The sequence below is a fragment of the Centrocercus urophasianus genome, unplaced genomic scaffold (assembly GCF_019232065.1).
Source record: "Centrocercus urophasianus isolate 14NV4802_14NV808 unplaced genomic scaffold, USGS_Curo_1.0 seq_66, whole genome shotgun sequence".
NCBI lineage: Eukaryota > Metazoa > Chordata > Aves > Galliformes > Phasianidae > Centrocercus > Centrocercus urophasianus.
Window position 1 is genome coordinate 262,613 of NW_024885266.1, and position 19,670 is coordinate 282,282.

Sequence of the window (19,670 nt, forward strand, 5' to 3'; positions counted from 1 at the left end):
TGTATCACCATGCTGTACGTGGAAAAGTGACTGCTTCTGATTCCCTGGTTGTTTTACCCTTTGGTGAGCCTGAAGTCCAGCAAACCAAAAGAAATCTTGGAGCAGAAACTGGGCTCAGTTCAGCATCCTGGCTGTTGGGTACTGCAGATCTCATTAACTAATGGTAATATTAAAGAAGCACAAAGATTACCCAGTGCATTCATTTTGGGTGAAGTTTACTATAAATTCCCATAGCAATCACATCTGGCCCTTCAGGCTTCCCTCCGTTCTGTTGCATCTACCTGCACTTCCTTTTAGTTGTGTGTTTCGATGCAACCAAGCTCATCTCTGTTCCCATGGCTGCCTGCATTCTGATTTCGGTTTTTATCTTCAGTCCCTGCTATAGGATGTGTCTGACAACATGGGCAGGTGGCGACTGAGAACTCAGGATCCCTTCTTTAGCTGGAGAGCTAATGCACTTGGCATTTGCTTCCTGTTTAATGAGCGTGGCATCAGAAATAAGGAAGGAAGACATGATGATAGCAGGTTTGCCTGGGAAAATGAACCTTTTTCTTTCTGCCTTCATTTGAAATGTAAGACATGAAGGATGTCCTTCAGTCTTAGGTTTACTAGTGATTCCTGGGCTTTGAGGCAATTATTTTCCTGGTGGATTTTTATGCCCCATATTTGAAGTCCAGAAATCTCCATGGAGGGGCAGTGCTAAGCCCATTCTCTAATGGCGATTGCAGTCAGTGGAACCACCCAACAGAAGCATTGGCATCTGCTGAGGTTCACTGTAAAACTTAACAATAAATGGCTGAGAATTTGTCCCAGAACTGGTGACTGTTTTAATTAAAGACAACAAACAAGAACAACCTCATCCGAGACATTTTGCTTCCCCTCCTTTCTGCCCTGGTGTTGTATTCCATTTCAAAAATTCTGCCAGGAAAAAAATATAATAAAGATGTAATAAAAGAATGTAAAGAGTTTAAATAAGATCAAAGGATGACCAAGTAAGCTTTGAAAAGCAAATTCAATTTTTCCCCACTGTAAAATGGTTCACGATACGTTTTGCCTTCCACTGAGCATGTGAATCACTGAAACAAGCCATGTTAGTATTCTCAAAGCAACACTGGGATGCTTGAACCATTATTCTGGATTAAAAAAAGGCACTCACTGTTTGCTGGTGTAGGGTAGGTAGCTCCTGTGTTTTACATTTGCACCTTAAAAATGTAGCTATGTAAATGCAAGACCTAGATGCCATCCGTGCACCTCACACACTGCTTGCACCCGTGAGAATCTCACCAGTGTGCCAGTCCCACTGCAGGACTTCCTGCCTTCATTAAGGCTGCTCTTACATGCAGTGAAAGTAAGGGAGGGGTGGCCAGGAGGAGCAGCACTTGCAGCCTGTCCTATTAAATCTGGGCAGCTGTAGGGCTGAAGCCCTGAATGAGGAACAGAGCAGCAAAGGGAAACAATCCGAATACTTTCTCTGGGGCAGGCTCCCTGCTCTGGCTCTAATCAGCAGCGGTTATTAAGACAATTGAGGTCTCAGCATTTAGCAGTGAAGCTTTTTTGTTTGAGCGTCCAGGAGCTGATAGTTTATATTAAAGTGTTCCGTGGAAAAATACTTGGAGCTCTTCTTCACCTCTGCATTCTGTTGAGCCCTGGCTGCTGGGACCCCGCGGTGCTGGGTGCTGGGCTCCCATCCTGTGGCTCCTGGGAGGTGGCTTCCACCCCAGCTGCAGGACAAAGCTTCTGGATGCCCCTCACTACAAACCAGAATGTGGAAAACATTGCAAAGTGCTCCCTTATCTCTGTTTTCCCAGTGTTTTGGAGCTGGTTTGGGCAGGACAGATTAACAAAGGCAAGGCTATTTACATGAAGGCCGTGAGATTTATGAATGAAGCAGCAACAATTGGAGTTTTATCGAGCCCCAGGCTTGCAGCATGACTACTTGTCTTTCTCAAACACATTCAGTCTTTGACAGCTCTCTGAGGCCAGTGCTTGAAAAACACCTTACAGAGGGGAGCAGGATCGCTTTTTTAGGAGTGGGAAAACTGAAGCATAGGAAAGGGGAAGCATCCTGCTCAAGGTCACAGAGCAAGTTGGTGGCAGGACCAGAAATAGCACCCAGAAGTTATTAGCTTTTTCTGTATTTCCTTTCCTGTCACTGCTGTTTGCTTGGATACCGAGATAGCTGGGGTGTAAACAGAAGGTTTCCAGAGCCCAGCAGCCCTGCAGCCTGATTCATTCAGCGATGATGCAGCGTGGAATCCAGATTTCTGCACCGCCTCCTGCGGCCGCTGCTGTGATGCCATGCGTGATGTCACCGTCAGGTTGAGCAGCTTTGAGACTTGTCTGAACCTGAAATGCACAGTTGCACGGGGCCTCTCTCACTGCACTTTTATTCCTTCTGCAGGGTCAGATTCCGTCTGCTAACTGGAGAAATAACTAAGCTGTGGTTTTGCTCTTAGCTCTGCACGGAGCTCTGGAGCACTGGGAGTTGGCTGTGGTTGCTGTTCTTCTCTGTGACCCACTGGTGGCTTTGTTCAGTGCTGATTTGTTTCTCCATCTGTACAGACTCACTGGCCCAAGGGGCTGCCAGGCTGCTATGCTGCCATCAGCTGTTGGGAGGCACCAGACACCTTTTCCAGCTCTGTTGGTTACTTTTGCTGGGACAGCTGTAGCCAACAGGGACCAAATCTGGAGCTGTGGGGAAATGACAGGGCAGCTTCTGAGCTACCAAGACTGCCAGGAGCAGGTCTGCAAAGCTTCCTGCAAGGAGTCCTTTCTCAGGCACAGGCTTCAGACAGGTGGCAGAACTGGCATCTAATGGGGGCTGTGCCCCAACACCGAGCACCCATCATGAGTGTGTTCCGTGCTGTGCATGCCCAACTTCCAGGAAGGAGGGTGAAAAGGCCTGGGACATCCTTCCCTTCCTGTTAGAAAGCTGCTCCCATTGCTCCTTTGGTAGCTGTCTTTGGGATGTGGACGGAGATGTGGGGCATCATGCAGTGGTTGCTTGGAGTGCAGGAATTCTGTTGATACTGTCAGCATCTCAGCAGCACAAATTACTGCTAGCAGATGGCATACACGGTTCTGTCTCTGCAATTCTCAGGAAGTACAGGATGGCTTCAGTAGGAAATGAATTATTCTCTATGCAGGATGTTTTACTAATGAACAAAATAATAGTAAGTTCTGCACATGTGTTTTGGGGTCCAGCACTCCTGTGTCTGTCCACCTTGTCTGGGAGCACAGCTGCAGATGCCATTGGATTCTTTGTGTCTGGCTTTGTTGTCATCAGTAACAGAGCCTGTGTTTTATAACAGATCTGAAACTAATGGTGATGATTTCTTTTGGCAGTAGACAGTTCGTCTTCTGCCTCTCTCTGCTCTCGTTTGGTCACTGGGGGAAGCCAGAAGACAAAGTATCAGCAGGGCTGAGGCACTGGTAATTCTGAGCTATCAGAAAAGTGCACACAAGTGTGATTCTTGCAGCCATACTTGAGACCTTTCTGCAGACCTGAAATGCCAACATCTGCCCCTGTCAGAACCATTCTTGAATTTCTTTTTGCCACCAACAGCAATGTCCAGAGTGCCCCTAAACTTCTCATTGTCCCTTTTGCTTATTCAATTGCACAAAGCTGAAGGAGAAGTTCAAATACTGAGAGGAGCAGGAAAATAAAACTGAAAGGATTCCACCCCGTTGTTCGGAGGCTGTGCAGCACACAGCAGCAAGACTGAGGAAGGAGAAACGACTGCTCAAAATGTGGATGTTTCTGAATTTGTTGGTTCAGAAGTGATGGCAGAAACATCTCGAAAGCATTTTAAATGGGAACTTTCACAGCGGTTCCCTTACGGTGGGCAGCACACAGGGCAGGAGGGTGATGGCTTGGGTCATCTTTGGGGGACGTGGAGAGGATGAAGTGATGTGGGACTTGGCTGAGGGCAGAGGTGTTCCTTGGAGGTTTGGAATGGCACTCAGCCTCTGCTTGTTCTCTGCATTCGTGTTTGATCACTGGCTGTGACTGAACGCCCCAGTTGGACACCCCACTTTCAGAATGCAGCCCCAGGCAGGTACTGCAATACAGATTTTACAGTAACCATGATCAAGCAGAAGGGAAGAATAAATGGCTTTAAAAATATGCTCTTACTCTTACAGATCTGTAGTTATCCCTCGCTATGACACAATAATTTTCCAATGCCACTTTTTTGTTATATTTAGAAGTGCATTTTCTGTTCCTTCCCTCCCCTTTCTGCGGAACAATTGTGCAACTTTCTTTTTTCTTAATATAATACCGCATTAAAATTAGATCCAAGACTAAAAAGAGCCCTCTGTGTAGGAAGGTAGCTACCTTCCTTCCTATCACTCCCCCTGGGTCTTCCACTGGGATTTTGCTCCATTTAGATGCCGGTTCCTGAATCTTCTGCCTATGGTGAGTGAGTGTAACAGTGCTTCCTATGCTGATGTCCCTTCTGCTCTCTCCAGCAGTGAGCATGCAGAGTTCAGAGGGTGGATCAGACTCGGCAGCTTCCGTGACACTTCATCCTTCTGCATCAGCCCAAGCTCCAGTGGTGCAGCCAGTGCCAGCCTCACAGCAGGTAACGTGTGCACAGCTGGAACGCCGTTTCCATGGAGAAGGGACCAATTCTACCAGTAGATGTATTTTAATCCAGGATCTTATTTGGGGAAAGAGTTTGTTGATCACTTTGTTGAGGCAGTGGTGAGAAACTGCTTGGAGATTGTGTTGATGGAGATCAGAGATACTTAGCTGTGTTAGCACTGCTTTTAAACCCCGGAATTTAGGTTTTTATCTTAGCTACCTAAGGAACTCACTTTGTGACAGTTTGATGTTTTCTCAGTATAATATCTTGCTGTTTGTTGTGTCAGTAAAAGCAGCAGAAAATGAAACTATCCTTAAAGACATCTCTAGCAGAAAAGTTACCAAGATCAAGAGAAAAAGAGAGGGGGAATGCTAAGCAGGTGTGGGTGGAGGAGTCAAAAGGAAGCCTCTTTCTTTTGTGGGTGGATCCTAACATGTTGAATTAGGGAGAGGGGAGATATTCGTGATGTATTTGCATGAATACAATGCTCTTGGAAGGTCTCCTGATAGGAGAGATGAATTAATTGATGAATGAAACCTACCTAGTACAAAACGGGAAGTGTTAAGTATCACTGTAGTTCCTTTTTGTGCCATTTGGGGAACTGTCAGAAGAACTTTCCATCACACTTAAGGAAGCTGAAGGGATAAGAGAATGGGTGGGTGTAGCTGAGCTACACCCTTCTCTCCAACTCCCAAGTGAGCAGAAGTAGCTGCCATTGGATGCTGATGGGAAGTGACAATTAAAAATAGTGAATTGTTAGGAGCACTTTGTCCATTAGGACGTGGGCATCCACATCGTGCAACTCGGCGTTTGGCCAGCCCTCTGTCTTCCTGCAGCCTTCCCAGCATTTATCCAGATGTTGTTTCTCATTTGTATGATAATGGTGTGAATGCTGGACAGTAGCATCAAGTATCTTAGGGATTATCAGTCCGTAGTGTGAATTTGACTGTGACAACGTTAACGAAGTTTAGAAAACCTGCTGGCTTTGGATCATGAAATTACCCATCCAGCCTTTCCTAGTGCTGTTGTAATGACACGGCATATTGAGTGGAACTCCATGGATTAAGGAAAACCCAGAGGAACTTGGAAGAAAGCTTGGAGCAAGAACATCCAGAGAGCCTCCCCCTCCCACCTGCAGGACAAAGGAAACGCTAGGAATGAACTACTGGCAGCAGGAGTGGTGTGAGGCTGAAGCCTGTGGTTTTGTTGATCACTGGTCTAACTTTCAGTGTGAGAGAAGGCTCTACGAACAGGATGGCCTCATCTTACAGGTTGGGGATGATTAATTATTTTGGTTGGAAGCTGATAGGGGTAACTGGCAGATGGTGATGAATTACAGAAGTAGCTGAGTTGGGCAGCTGTGCCAAAGGAGGAGAGATGTGTCATTTGGTAAAAGCAGAGACAGAGAATGAATGAGAAGTAGGAGAAAGGAACAATTCTCAGTGAGAGTTGGAGGCAGTTGGCATTGCCAAGGTCTGACTTGAAAAAGGGCTTTTAATGTTCCTTTGGTCACAGCCTCTTTTGGAAATAAAATAGGCAAACTGATGGCAGGCGTAATTGTCAGCGTCCTTATCGCTGTCTCAGCTGCAGGATCTCAAATGTATCCAGACTTGTGAAGGTCTCCATGGGGGGCTGGTGATGTAGGGACGGTGTAATTATCACATTCCTGGTAATTGTGCAGGAACAGAATTTCTGGCTGATTACTAAGGCCATGTCTGGGAGGGTATTAGAGGACTAAAATTCATAAATAGAGATATGACAGCCAGTAATTGTCAGGGTCTCTTCTAGGACTCATGTGGGATTGTTTTGCAGCTGTTTATTCTGTTGGCCCAGTTTGCTGGGTATTTTTAAAGCTTCGAGCTGCAGAGGATGACTGTCTCCTTGGAGAAGGTCCTCATCATTTTAAAATGCCATACAGATATTTGGCTCGAATGTTTCCTTTCTTACTTTCATGCCAGTATCCAAGGCTCCGTTCCCATGGGCCTCACTGAATCATTTCTTTCCATCCACATTTGTTTTTCTGGATCTGCAAGGTGCTTAGCACTCTTCAAGACATGCCCAGCCTCCAACTGAGTGTGGAGTGTAATGCAAAGAACAAGGGGGCAATGGAAAGGGCAAGGGAAAGGTAGAGGACAGTGTTTTGGAGTGAGCACTGCAGGGCAGCACAAGTCAGATTTGTGCCCTTGGTGGCACTAAAGCCACTAAAGGTGCAGAGCCATCCTAGATTTGGAAGCCATAACATCTGTGGTTTGTTGGAGGGTGTAGTTTCATATCACAGGAGGCAGAAAGTGGCTTGGTGTAGCAGGAATAAAAGAAGTAGCTTTGCAATCTTAGGAGGAAGATGTGAACACATGAGGAACAGTTCTTGTGCTGCGCCTGAACTTCCTGCTGAACTCCTCCTGTTGAATGCCTCCTGTTGAACTTTTCCTGTCAATCAGCTGCTTTCTGTTATTCTTTTATTTTCCATGGAGAAATTCAGAAATTGTGGATGTAGGCCTCCACTTCTCCCCAGTTCTGGGTGCTGAGTTCAGTCTGGTATCACTGCAGATTACATTGGAGGGATGGGGACCACAGGGATGCCAAGTAAGGAGTTGTCCTGCCTCCCAGAAATTTTGAAAGGGAATAGCTGACTCACCTGTGTTACAGAGTGACAACAAGCTGAAATAAGTGTGTGTTAATATATCTTCTTTTTGCAGAGGGTTCTGGTGCAAGCAGCAGGCTCTGCTCCCAAAGGAGCGCAGATGCAGCAAATCTCTGTTCCCAGAGTTCAGCAGGTTCCACAACAGGTAATGTCCCCACAGGGAGACCCCACACAGGGGCTCTGTGTCAGCAGGACTGGACACTCCCCATCTCTCATGTCCCACTCTGTATTAGATTCTGTGACAAATATCTCCTTTGAAAGATCCACAGTGTTAATTAAAGAGCTGTGTGCAGCCGGAGACCTGGTGAGACAGTTTTCTCCATCTCTCCCCCTCCTTCTTAGACTGGTAATACAATAAACTCTAAAGATATTTAAGGTGTAGAAAAAACCTTTAGTGTAGCAGGTGTCTTGCATACGTTTGAAGATTTGATGTTTGATTTTAATTGCCATTCAGTAAGCAGGACTTCTCTGTAAAAAATTTTTTAGAGGGAAAGTGTTTGGGATTATTTTTTAAGTTACACAGACAAATATACTGGCTGCATGTGGCTTCGTAGGAAGTTTGGGTGACTGAGAACCATGCAAGTGTTTTTATTTATCTGAACCTTGCCTTTTGCAGCCCTTGTTTCCTAAGAAACCAAGCATATGTGGTGCTGCCTCACGTGGACAGTGTGTCTGACTCCTTTGACTTTTTCCTCTAGCAGTTTTTTATTTGGTTGCTCAGTTCCAGAAAAACTTGACAGAGGGCAACCACAGATCTCCCAGACCAACAAGAAAGTGGGCTGGGATGCAGATGGACACTGCCAACCTCTCTGAAGGAAAGGCTGCAGTGTGATCTCACCCTTATTAGTCAGCAGAGAAGCAGCCCTCAGACGTGTGTGGAGGAAACCCAGCTCCATTGTTTCCACTGCTCATGGAGCAACTACTTATTTACTAATTTTAATTTGAACTTTTAAAATAAATATGTCCCTTGGGATTCCCAAGTGTGGTAATTGGGGGTTTTATTTTTGTTGTGATTTTCTTTTTTTGTTGAAGAAAGCCTAGGTGTCAAGGTAAGGTTGAAAGTTAAGGATGCAGTATGTAATTTGTCTCGCTGTTCCTAGGCAGGGACATGTCTCTAACTCAGGCTTATGATGCTTGTTTTAGGTGCAATCCGTGCAGCACGTCTATCCATCCCAGGTCCAGTATGTGGAAGGAGAAGCTGTTTATACCAATGGAACCATGTAAGAGTCTTTTACTCTGTTCACCACTCCACGCTGGGTCTAAGCATTTTGGTCCTGCCGGGCTTCTCCTAGTCCAGCACTGCTCCTGGCACTGCCTGCCATTCAAAGGTGGAAGGGAAAGAACTTTTCTGCATGCTGCATTGTGTGTGTGGGTGCTAGGCTTTAGGCAGAGATGTTGTCCTCATGGAAGGAGTGTTCTCCAGCGAATCCTGCTCTCCCTGGTATGAAATGATCCGGTATTTTCCTCTCCCCAGTCCTCTGCAGTGGAGAGCTGGGGCAGGCTTAGGAACCAAAGAATGATTTCTGTAGGGAGAAAGGGGCTTTGTAAGATTTCCTCTTGCCTCTCTGTTCTGGGACCCTCTTTGTGCCCCTGATTGGGTCCTGCTGCCCACTCTCTCAGCTCTCAGCCTCCACATTTAGGCTGACACAGCTGCAAAGTGGTCGCAGGGCTCTGTGTGCAGGCACACTGCTTGGATAGGCTGTGGGTCTTTGCTTCAGGGCTTCGCAGGACAGATTAATGATGTCAGAGGTGACTTTTATGGCAGAGTTCAATTTCACTGAAGCAAATCCCTCTGACAATGGAGTCGAGGCCTTTTTTACAACACGGCGCACGGTGCAGAAGCCATTGTCTGACAGATTAGCTCTGTAAGCTCCTCTCCATGGGCGCGTGCTCCACATCCTAACCCTGTTGTTCCTTTGACAGACGAGCCGCCTACTCCTACAACACCGAAGCTCAGATTTACGCCCCTAGCAGCGCAGCTTCCTATTTCGAACCGCAGGGAGGTGGAGCTCAGGTGACTACAGCGGCATCCTCTCCTACAGCCATTCCCTCTCACAACATGGTGGGCATCACCATGGACATTGGGGGAAGTCCGATCCTCTCCAGCTCGGGAGCCTATCTCATTCATGGGGGGATGGAAAACACTAGACATTCTCTGTCACATACTTCACGCTCCTCTCCAGCAACGGTATGTAGCCCTGCAGATGTTGTAGCTCAGGGGCCCGGAATTGTTCCAAGGGAACTGAAAAGCCTGCAGAAAATAAATTCTCCTATCATTATCACCGTGTATATGTCTGTATAACGTGTCATGCAAGTGCAAGGAAGAGAATAGACACTGGTGTACTGCACGGATACGTACCCCAGAGTTTGGGATGTCTCTTACTGGCAGGCAGAAGCTTGTCAAATGTTTTGAGCAGATCATTCATACACTGAAATTATGCAGCAGGAGATAAGAGTTATGTTCCCAGAGTTTGGGGTTTTTTCTTTCCCCAAGCAAAATGTTTTGGTTTTCCAATTCAAACGAATTGTCTATGTTAACATTTTTAATAACATCTGAACACGAGGCTTATCCCAAAGTAAAGCAATACATATTTTTAATTATAAAGAGACCTGAAAAGTCCATTATTAACACAGTGAATAATTACTGCAAAAGATGTATCAAGCTGATTTCTCCAAATCCTCAATGACTGAAAAGCTTTCATATATCTCCTACACCACTGTGTATTCTGCCTTTGCCATATGTTACAGAAAATGTATTTTAGGGATAATGCTGCTCTTACCCAAACGTGTAAAGCTCTAATATTGTTTAATTGTGTCTTTCCAACAGAGGTGCCAGGTTTAGAAGCATAACTGTACAACTATATGGGACTATGAGAGATAGCTTAACCTAAAGCAGCCTTCCTGTGGCTACAAGCTGTCAAAGTTTTATCTGAGAATCCACAAAGTCTTAGTAGCAACTGTTGCCAAGATTGGGTTGGAGTTTGTGTTCTGGGACAGTATTCACCTTCCTTTTCACCTGACCTTGGTGTGTGTATGTGTGTATACATTTCTGTGTAAGTGTGATTATAAACATAGGTGCAATTGAGTATATGTGGCTGGATTTTAAAACATTAAAGACATTCTTAGGGTGAAAAATGGGAGCTGCTGGCTACTGAGTTCTCTTGAATCTCTGGCCAACATGGCTCCCTTTTCTTTCACAGCATTTTCTTTCCCTTTTCCCACAGCATTTTAAAACACAGACTTAAAGGATTTTGGATTGTTGTGCCTTGATTTGTTGCCTTTGATCCCGCAGAGAATGTGTTCTGCCTTAGGTAGAAATACCTGTCAGTGGGTTAACAGTCTTTAGCTCAGGGTGAAGGAGAACTGTGAAGTGACAACTGTAGGAATAAGGGGCAGATTCACTGGATGAGCAGATTTCTTTTGTGAGAGTTGTCCGTGTGTTTTTTAATTACTCAGAGTTAAGAACCAGCACTGGAACTTCCTCTGATTTTGCTCATGCTTGTTATTTTGAGGGAAGTAGCAGCTGATCCTGTCACCTGCGTGGGACTGCATCTTGCAGAGCTGCACAACACTGCTTATTTTTCTTTATTTCCATGGCGATGCACACAGTGTGAAAAGCCCAAGTGTGATGTGTCAGTACAAACATCTCATGAACAGATTCATTTTGTAGCTGTCTATCACGTGAGATAAGCTGTTCAGAAAAAGAAAAAAAAAAAGAATTTAGGAAGTGACCTTTATGAAAATGCATCTGAAAGAAAAGTCACTCTGTTGCATGTAGGAAGGAACTTTCAGAAGTGTTTGTGGCTCTTGTGGATAAGCTTAAGAGTGCTAACTAATGAATGATGCTTGTGTGGAAGGTGCTGTAGAGATGTGTCCATCTGTGGCTTTCAGTTCTTTCAGCACAGACCAGAGCTGCAGGGAGATAAGGTAGATCTCCCAGGGCCATTCAGAGCCATGACAGATGCTTTTAATTTCACACAGTAATGGGCGGACAAATAGTGGAAGGCAAGGGCAGTATCAAGATAATGTCACTGGGTAATAACATTTTTATTTGCAGTGTTTTGCTTAAACAGAGAATAGGGAAGCCTGGTATTGCAATATAACAAATGCAGTTGGGGCAGTATTAAGAACTTAACTGTGGAGAGAACACGATTACAGCTCATGCAAATGTAGGCAAGGAAGAAATGTTTGCATGTGGTCTCAGGTGTGCAGTGTGAAAGGTTTGGGTGTCAACACAGCGAAGGAACAGGGAATTGTGAGGGCTTGGAGGATGCTGACTGTGGCAGAGCCAAAACAGACCTCAGAGGGAAAACCAAGGAGAGTATCTTCAAATGGGAGTGAGATGGGAACAAGGGATCACAATTAGCGATGAAAGAAGAGCAGAGCTGCCTCGGGAGGTTGAGAGATGTTTGGCAAAGGGTGTATGCACACTAAAATAAACTCTTCAAATATTAAAAAGAAAAAACCCAGCATCCTCCAAATCTGCTGGAATGAAGATGATCTTCTCCCAGTGGGCTGAATCAAAGCATCACATAGTTCTGTTTGGTGTCTGTACTGCCAGAGCACTATTAATCTTCATCTAAATTAAACTGGGCCAAATGGGGAAATCCCTGAGATCTGCTGTAGGTAGGTCCTCAGAACTGTCTTCCTTCTGGTCCCAGTAACTCAATCTTTACCCAATGCACTCCAGTCCTTTCTTGGGCAGATTTTGCTTGTCCAGCAGTTAGTGAGCAGTAGCTGAGAGGTGCTGCTGGTCTGTACAGCCATGGTAGCAAAATGAATGACTGACTGTAAAGCAGCTTGTCTTCTACTGCTGCACCACTCCAGGCAGCTCCCTTTTTTTTTTCCAAACAATTGCAGTTTTTTTCCTGTATCCTGGTTTGGTATAGAGAGCAGAACAGCTCTCCTTTAATGAGCTGATGACATTTCATCAGGGCACATGGTGCTTTTTAACTTCATAGTCAAGAAATTTAGCACCTATTCTCATAGAGCAGCTATTGAACTGTTCTTTTTATCAAAAAGCTCTCCTTCATAAAGGACTGCTTAAAAATTTTCAGTCTTTTTTTTTTGTTTTTTTTTTCTGCAGATGTCAGGTGGCTGTTTGGATTGGACACTTACCAAAATGCCAAAAGGACAAGTGGTGCTTCTGTGCTTGCATAAGAGACATTGCTCAACAGGCACTGCCCTGCTCAGCTGGCTCTGCCCCTGAACAGAGGAAGGAAATGGTGTCTCCCTCTCACACATTGACTCATTTCCTGAAGGCTGCATCAGCAATCAATCTGTGCTGATGGGTTTTGGTTCCTCATGGTGCATCAGGGCGTGCAAGTTCTCTCGAAATCCAGTGAACCATATGCTTGGGCTGACCCTTTTTTGAATTCAGTGCTAACTTACTGAGAGGTGCCACAGTGATGTTTCTTTGGGGCAGAAACTGAGGAATTTATGCTGGAGGTTTTTGGACAGTGTCACATTCAGACGTGGATATGGCAAAGCCTGGACATTTTTTTACTGAATTGAGCTTCAGATGTTAGACCTCACTTCTCTGATAGAGCCTGGTTTTGTACCTGGCTGGTTTTTTCTCCACCCTTGTCCTTGCAATGCTAGGAATCAGTGCAAACTTGAGTATAGGGAGCTAACTGTATGTAAATGAGGCCATAAGCTGACTGATCATCATACAGATGTGATGCTTTTTGGATGCACCTCCAGATACATGCATGACTATGCATGTTAGATGGTGATAGATGCCAAACTTGATAAGAGAGAGGTACTGGTTGCAAGTTCTACAGCATGCTGTCTTATCCTGCCTGCTCTAACAGGTCACAGGTAAAGGGTTTGGAGAACGTTTACTGGAAACAGAAGGAACGGACAGAAAACTGCCAGTCCCTCAACTTGAGCTGCTTCTTCATCCTTCCACATTTGCAGAAACCTTGTGCTCAGGAGCAGAGAGCTCTGGACCAGCAGCATTCTGCTAAGTAGTTTGTCAGAGATTGCCAAGGGAGCCCCAGCAGCAACACAAGGAGGGTCTGGAAGGGGGTCTCAGCACAGGGCAGCAGCAAGAGCTAGGCTGGGAGCAGAAGAGAAGGTAGGAGCAGGTAGAGGAAAGCAAGGGGTCTGTTCAGAAGCCAGGATGTATTGCTGTTCTCCCAGTTGCAGAAGCTCTGAGATCAGAGGAAATGAGTACAATAGCTGTCTGCATAATAGCAAAGATGCATTCCATTTCAGCTTGCACACTCCTTGTATCAGCCCTCCTGGTGCCTCTGTTTTATTTCAGTGCTTTTAGTTCTTTGTCAAAATTTTAAGAAGTAATAAGTTCATTAATCCCAGTTTTCCATGAAAGATCTGAGTACGATGCACCTCCTCTGTACCAGTGTCCTTTGATTTGCTGCAGTACATCTGTATGGGGGTGTTTTGGTCAAGGCATGAAAGGGAGAGAAGGAAAACTGCTTCCCCTTTATAACAGGCAGTGCATGTGGTGGAAGAGCAAATATCCCCATGTCTCACTCTGTCAGCCTAACAGGGACTCTTGCTGTGTTGTCAGTTTGCATGCCATACAATAACGTCTTTGCAGCTTCATCCCATAAGGACTGTGCCTCATCTACTTGCTCTTTTCACAAGCCTGTTGATATAAAGCATAAATCATTCAATTATTAATAAGGGTAAAATCCTGGCTGTTGCTAACTATCTGATTTCCTTTCTTTTTCTTTTTTCCTTTTTTTTTTTTCCCTGTGCACATTTTCTTTAGCTTGAAATGGCGATTGAAAACCTACAAAAAAATGAAGGGATTACATCACACAAAAGCAGTTTGCTCAACAGCCATGTAAGTTGCAATCGGAATTTACAACCTCTTTCCTGCTTTGGTAGAAGCATTATTTGTAGCTGTTTGGTGTATTCAAGAGCACAAAGCACTCAAAGCAGCCCATGATTCAGCTGTGCTGCCCAAAGCAGCCCATTCCCAAGAAACAAGAATTGATGCAAAAACTGCCATGATGTTAATGTTTGCTTATGAGAAGCTCTGGATTGTGTTAACTGCCTCTACCCTGTATTTATTTATTTCTTCTACCTTGCGATGGAAATTGCTGGCAATTAGATAAACACATTTGAGGAAGTTCTTTCCTTTTGGTGAAATTGGAAGATGGCTGCAAAATAACTTGCAATTCTACTGCAATAACTTGGAGTGAATCATGACAAATATCCCCTAGATTCCAAATACCAAAAGCCTACTCCTGTAAATACTTCACTGCCTCTTTCTGTGCCTCAGGAAGACCATTGCTGTTACAATGCTATGCTAAATCCATTTGCTAGGCCTCTCTGTTCTTGCTATGCCAATAACTTCCCTGCTTTGTGTGAAGTTCCTGCTGTCCTACTGGGCCTACTCAGGGTCTTCTGCATCATGGTTTATGGCTTCCATGCAGTAATGCTTAACAGCAAGCACATGCTTGTGTCAGATTTGAGGAGTCTAATTCAAGTCCTACTGAAGTCACTGGATTTGCCTTGACTTCACTGTGGTTTGGGTTAGGCTGAAGCATGTTCTGCTCTGATAACTCACAGTGCACTGAGTGGTACTTCCTTATTCTAACAAATTTAGTCTTGCTTTGTATTTGGAGGCAGAAATGTTGTCATTCTTGAGTAGGTTTGACCTTTTCACCATACCGAAATAGGCAGAGAAAATTAGAGGAACTTTCAAATGAATGTTCTGATATCTGAACCTGATTCCAAACTTCAAGCCTGGGCTCCTGGGTGAGCTCAGTTCTTATTTCAGGTGCTAGAAATAGAAGGGTCCTTGCTGTAGCTGGGAAAATGCACAGCTGTGGAATCAGGCTTTGATCAGAGCAGCATTGCACATCCTTCTTGCTCCAGGTTGCAGCCACACTTCTGCACCTCAGCCACAGAGGTTTGACGAAGGGTAATGTCCTGCAGAATTGTTCTTGTTCATTGCAGCACAGACAGGGGCAGAGTGGAGCGGGGTGGGGGCCGGAGGAGAGTGGTTCTGAAGGAGGTTTGGAAAAAGCAGAAAAAGAACAGAGCAAGGAAAGTGAAGATAGAACAGAGATTTCATCTGACTGCAGGTCATGTGGAATGGACGTGGGGCCAGACCCAGCCTCCCAGCAGTGCCACCTCACTTCTTTCTTGCAGGACAAGACATAGCATAAGGTCTGTGCCCACATCACTGCTCAGTGTTTGAGTCTCCTGGCTCGGTCACAACCATTCTGCACTGTGAGGCTGTGTCCATGTACACGTGGAAGCAATGAGGAGGCAGCAGTGCTGCAGTGCCTGCAGGAAATGCAATGTGCTGCAGGACCAGGTTGGGTCATTTCCTCTCAGAGCTCCAGGAAGCTCAGTGAAGCTGCCTGGAAAAACCTCTGCCTGTTATGGAGGTCTTCAGGACCTTCCTGTGCAGTTAGCCCCAGGCTGTGGCTGTGTCTGCATGCGTCCCCTGGTCCATGCTGGGTTATAATGTTTTCTGTTACGTGAGATATTTCAATTCCTACCTTCTATGCTTACTGTGAAGACAGGCAGTGGCGTATCTCAGCTGCCTGCCTGAATGTTGTCAGGCTCGCCAGTGCGAATCAGAAAGCAAAACAGGAGGGAACTGTGATTTGTCAGGGCTGAAAGGAAAATAGGAGCTTGACATGGGGGACAGAAATCAAAACAGAGCTCACAGCCCCGAGCAGTGGTAGCATCACAAGCCAAGGTGGTAGCAAAATGCAATCCTTTAACCTGACAAATGTTCCTCTGCTGGAAGACCTGGTACCCAAGGGAAGCTTTGAGGTGATGCTAATTGCACCATTAGTTCTGGTTTAATTGCATTTGTTCTTAAGGTTGAAGAATTTTTCATCGGGTGTTCTGCCTCTCCTTTTAAACTGCACTTTTTGCAAATTTGTAAATTCTTAGGATAATGGTTTATTTTATGGCCATCAGCAGATTTTTCATGTCAGGGTTTTTTTTTAAAAGGAAAACAAAACATATCTCAATCAAGAGGGTTTTTTTTTTACATGTCTCAATTCATACAAAGTCCACACCATAAGGAGCCACTCCTGATAACTGAAATTATCCTTGAAAACTCTGAGAAGTTACTTAAGTGCACTTGAAATATCGAGTGTAGAAGCCAAAGCGAATGGTCACACCAGTGAGAAGTGATGCTTTATTGAAATTACGTCCATCAAATACCGTTCCTCAAAAGCTCTGCTCACAAGTGCGCTCCGCAGTCTCTGGATCAGAGCATTTTATTCTCTGGCAGTGAGGAGCTTGCAGATGATGCAGAGGGAGGAAAGTGATGGTTTTTCAAGAAAACTTTTGAAGAAAAAGTGTAGATTTGGTGACATCTGATTGTGGAAGGCTGTGGGGATGCCCCAGCTTCGAGTGAAGCTCCCACGTGTGCCCCACAGCTGTGTGTCCTCATGGCTTTGTTCAGTTCCACAACTGGTTGTATAACAAAACCTTCAAACCTGGAGTTCTTTTTACACAGCGTCTCTTCTCCCACCCTCAGATCCCTCCTTGAATCAAGGGCTGTGTTAAAGGGTTGTTTTTTTACATCAAATCAGACCCTCGATAGAAATAAAGTGGAAGTCAAAATTAAATGGAAATGTTCCTCTGCGGTGCTTGTAGCACAAACAGCAGCATGCAGCTGCCCTGAGATTTTATTGGGGCCTGATCAGAACACAAACAGAAGTGAAACCGTGGTGTATTTGGTCATTGTCACACCACAGCCCAGTGTCAAAAAGTACACAGAATAGAGAATGCAAACAGGGAGAATCTTGAATGTTCTTATTTTCAGTGCCCAGTGCGTTGTTGGTAATGCAGGAAGAGCACAAATCATCCTTTGAAAATTATTTATATCCTCAACATTCCTTTTTTGAGTTCTTTTGTGCATTTTGCATCAAATTCCAATTCAGCAGTGGGAGTTCGTCTTGTGAAATCCACAGTGTTTGAAGGAATGTTAAAAAACACTGCAAGTGTTGGAAGATGGAGGGGATGTTGTAGGATTAGAGTGAAAATCTCCGGAGTCAAGTTGAAATGACTGCTTTTTTAAGGCATGGAATTAGGGCAGGTTTAGAAGAGTAGAAATAACCAATCCATAGTCATTATCTTCCATTGGATAAATAAAAGGTAAAGAAAACAAAACAAAAAAAAAAGCAGGACATATTAATCATTAAATATAGGGGATGGGCCAAAATAAGCACAGGTGTGGACTGAAGAGAGACAGAACTGCTGCTGGTTCTTCATGTCCTGAGTGCTGGGGAGTGCTTTTGTTAAAGGCAGCTGTAAGGGATGGGTTGATCGGAGCCTCGGGTCTGCAGTGGCCTTTTGGGGACTGCCACCACATCTCCTGCTGCAGACAGGGGCAGGGAGGCCAGCAGCAGTCACTGCCTCGTAGGTTTGTAGGGTTTGGACTCCAGAAAGTTCATTTTCTGTGCAGCGCAGTGCGAGTGGATGGAGGTTTGAAGGGGGCAGGCAGGTGGCTCTTGAAAAGCAGGCTGGGGAGCTGAGCAGCAGGTTTGTCTTCTTCCTGCTGTGGCATTCTGTGCCCTGCTCCAAAGCCCACCGCTGCTGATGGGACCTGATGATCCTTATGGGTTCCAACTCAAAGTATTCTGTGATTCTATGATCTGAACGTCTGCGTGGGTTGGGTCAAACCCAATAACAGAACTCATTTTAACTGTGTTTCTTCATTGGATTCAGCTTCGTTGGCATAGCAGAAGTTGAAATTTCAGAATGTGGATGATAACCACACAGCGTGCATCTGTAGGTGCTGGTAGCTTATGGCTCAGAAGCATTTGTATGAGAGCAGAGTTGGGTGGGAAATGCAGAAACTGAAAACGACTGAATTGAGTGAGGTGTCAGAAATGTCGCTGCACAATGCAGGTTGTGTTCTCCCAGTTATTGACATAAAACTCAAGCAGTGTAGTGGTGAATTGGGACCCTCAAGTTTCACCAAGGGAAAATGACAGAAAAAAGGCAGTTATTGAAGTCTGAGCGGGGAGGGTTGAAGCATAGGCCAGCTTGTACCTCCATGTACATGGTTGAATCCCACTGGTTTCTAAGGTTGTGCTTAAGTACAGTATGTTCTTGACTTCTTTGTTGTAAGGAGGTAATGAGGTGAACATTTTAACCTCCAGAAGTTGACTTTGTTTAGCCACTAATGAGCTGCAAATGCAGCTGCATCTGGTGGAGCTGTGCCACCTTTATATGGATGTATGTGCAGAGGTCTGGATGTAGAAAGCGTTGATCCCAGATAGCCCCAGTGTCAGTGAAAGGACTCCTGCCAACGCTATTGATTTTAATCCATTTGTACATTTAGTTACTTCAAAAATCCCCTTGCTATAACACAACACTTACTGATACTGAATTTGTCATTTAGCCAATTAAAGGAGATTAGATTTTTGACTTTTTTGTGTTTTAATTCCCATGCTGCCATTTTCACCCTTTCGGACCATCTGAATACAAATACTTTCTATTTAATTGCAAACTCTAATCATCAGAAATTTCAGAAGAAGTTCAAGCAACAAGTTTTGGGAAATAATGGGCGAAACACCTCAGATTTCCAAGGTTGGGTGGTGAACTATTTATTGTCAGGGGAACAGCTGCAGACATGCCAATCTTCAAATGAATAAAGTCTTTGCTTCTCTGAAATTTATTCATCCAAGGCAGAATTTAATGTCTTCATTCTTGGCAGACAGCTCTATCTTGGTCCCACAGGAATTTATCCAAATGCAAGATGGACACTGAGATGGCAGGATCAGCAAAACCTGATGGGGGTTTTGTTTTGTTGTTAGCTTTGGACCGGGGATCCTTCTACTCTTATAACGATGTTGCTGGCATAATTATCACTTATACAAATTAACCACACAGTGTTAAGTTCTCTTGAATGTCAGATATTGCTGCTGCCATTGGTTTTTGTAGCCCATTCCAGCCCTCTTTAGACTTTCACGTGTTCTTTATTTATGTCTCCATGCCTAAAGCTCCAGTGGTTGTTGGACAACTACGAGACAGCGGAAGGTGTGAGCCTGCCCCGGAGTTCTCTCTACAACCACTACCTGAGGCACTGCCAGGAGCACAAGCTGGACCCAGTGAACGCTGCTTCCTTTGGAAAACTGATCCGGTCGGTGTTCATGGGGCTGAGGACTCGCCGCCTGGGAACCAGGTTGGTGGGGAGCTGGGGCTGGAGGTGGTGGGAGAAGCTTCCCAGATCCGGGTGATTTTCAAAGTCCTTTCCAATCTAAACTGAGACAGGGGAGGTTTAGGTTGGATATGAGGAGGAAGTTTTTCACACAGAGGGCGGTGAGGCAGTGGAACAGGTTGCCCAAGGAGGCTGTGGATGCCCCAGCCCTGCAGGCATTCGAGGCCAGGCTGGATGTGGCTCTTGGCAGCCTGGGCTGCTGGTTGGCGACCTGCACACAGCAGGGGGTTGGAACTGGATGGGCACTGTGGGCCTTTTCAACCCAGGT

The 19,670-nt window shown here is 45.1% G+C and overlaps 1 protein-coding gene across 7 annotated transcripts in view; it reads left to right on the forward strand.

Annotated features, from left to right (window-relative positions):
- Positions 1 to 19,670, forward strand: part of RFX2 (regulatory factor X2) — a 54,903-nt gene that overhangs the window by 21,534 nt on the left and 13,699 nt on the right. For 4 of the 7 annotated variants that reach the window (XM_042837015.1, XM_042837016.1, XM_042837013.1 and 1 more), the window contains exons 2-7: positions 4,471 to 4,583; positions 7,283 to 7,372; positions 8,371 to 8,447; positions 9,151 to 9,415; positions 13,967 to 14,041; positions 19,185 to 19,366. In XM_042837015.1, the coding sequence (XP_042692949.1) occupies positions 4,479 to 4,583; positions 7,283 to 7,372; positions 8,371 to 8,447; positions 9,151 to 9,415; positions 13,967 to 14,041; positions 19,185 to 19,366 (794 nt within the window). In that variant the 5' untranslated portion in view covers positions 4,471 to 4,478. The remainder of the gene's footprint in view (positions 1 to 4,470; positions 4,584 to 7,282; positions 7,373 to 8,370; positions 8,448 to 9,150; positions 9,416 to 13,966; positions 14,042 to 19,184; positions 19,367 to 19,670) is intronic. The other 3 variants (XM_042837018.1, XM_042837017.1, XM_042837019.1) reach the window with 3 other exon arrangements.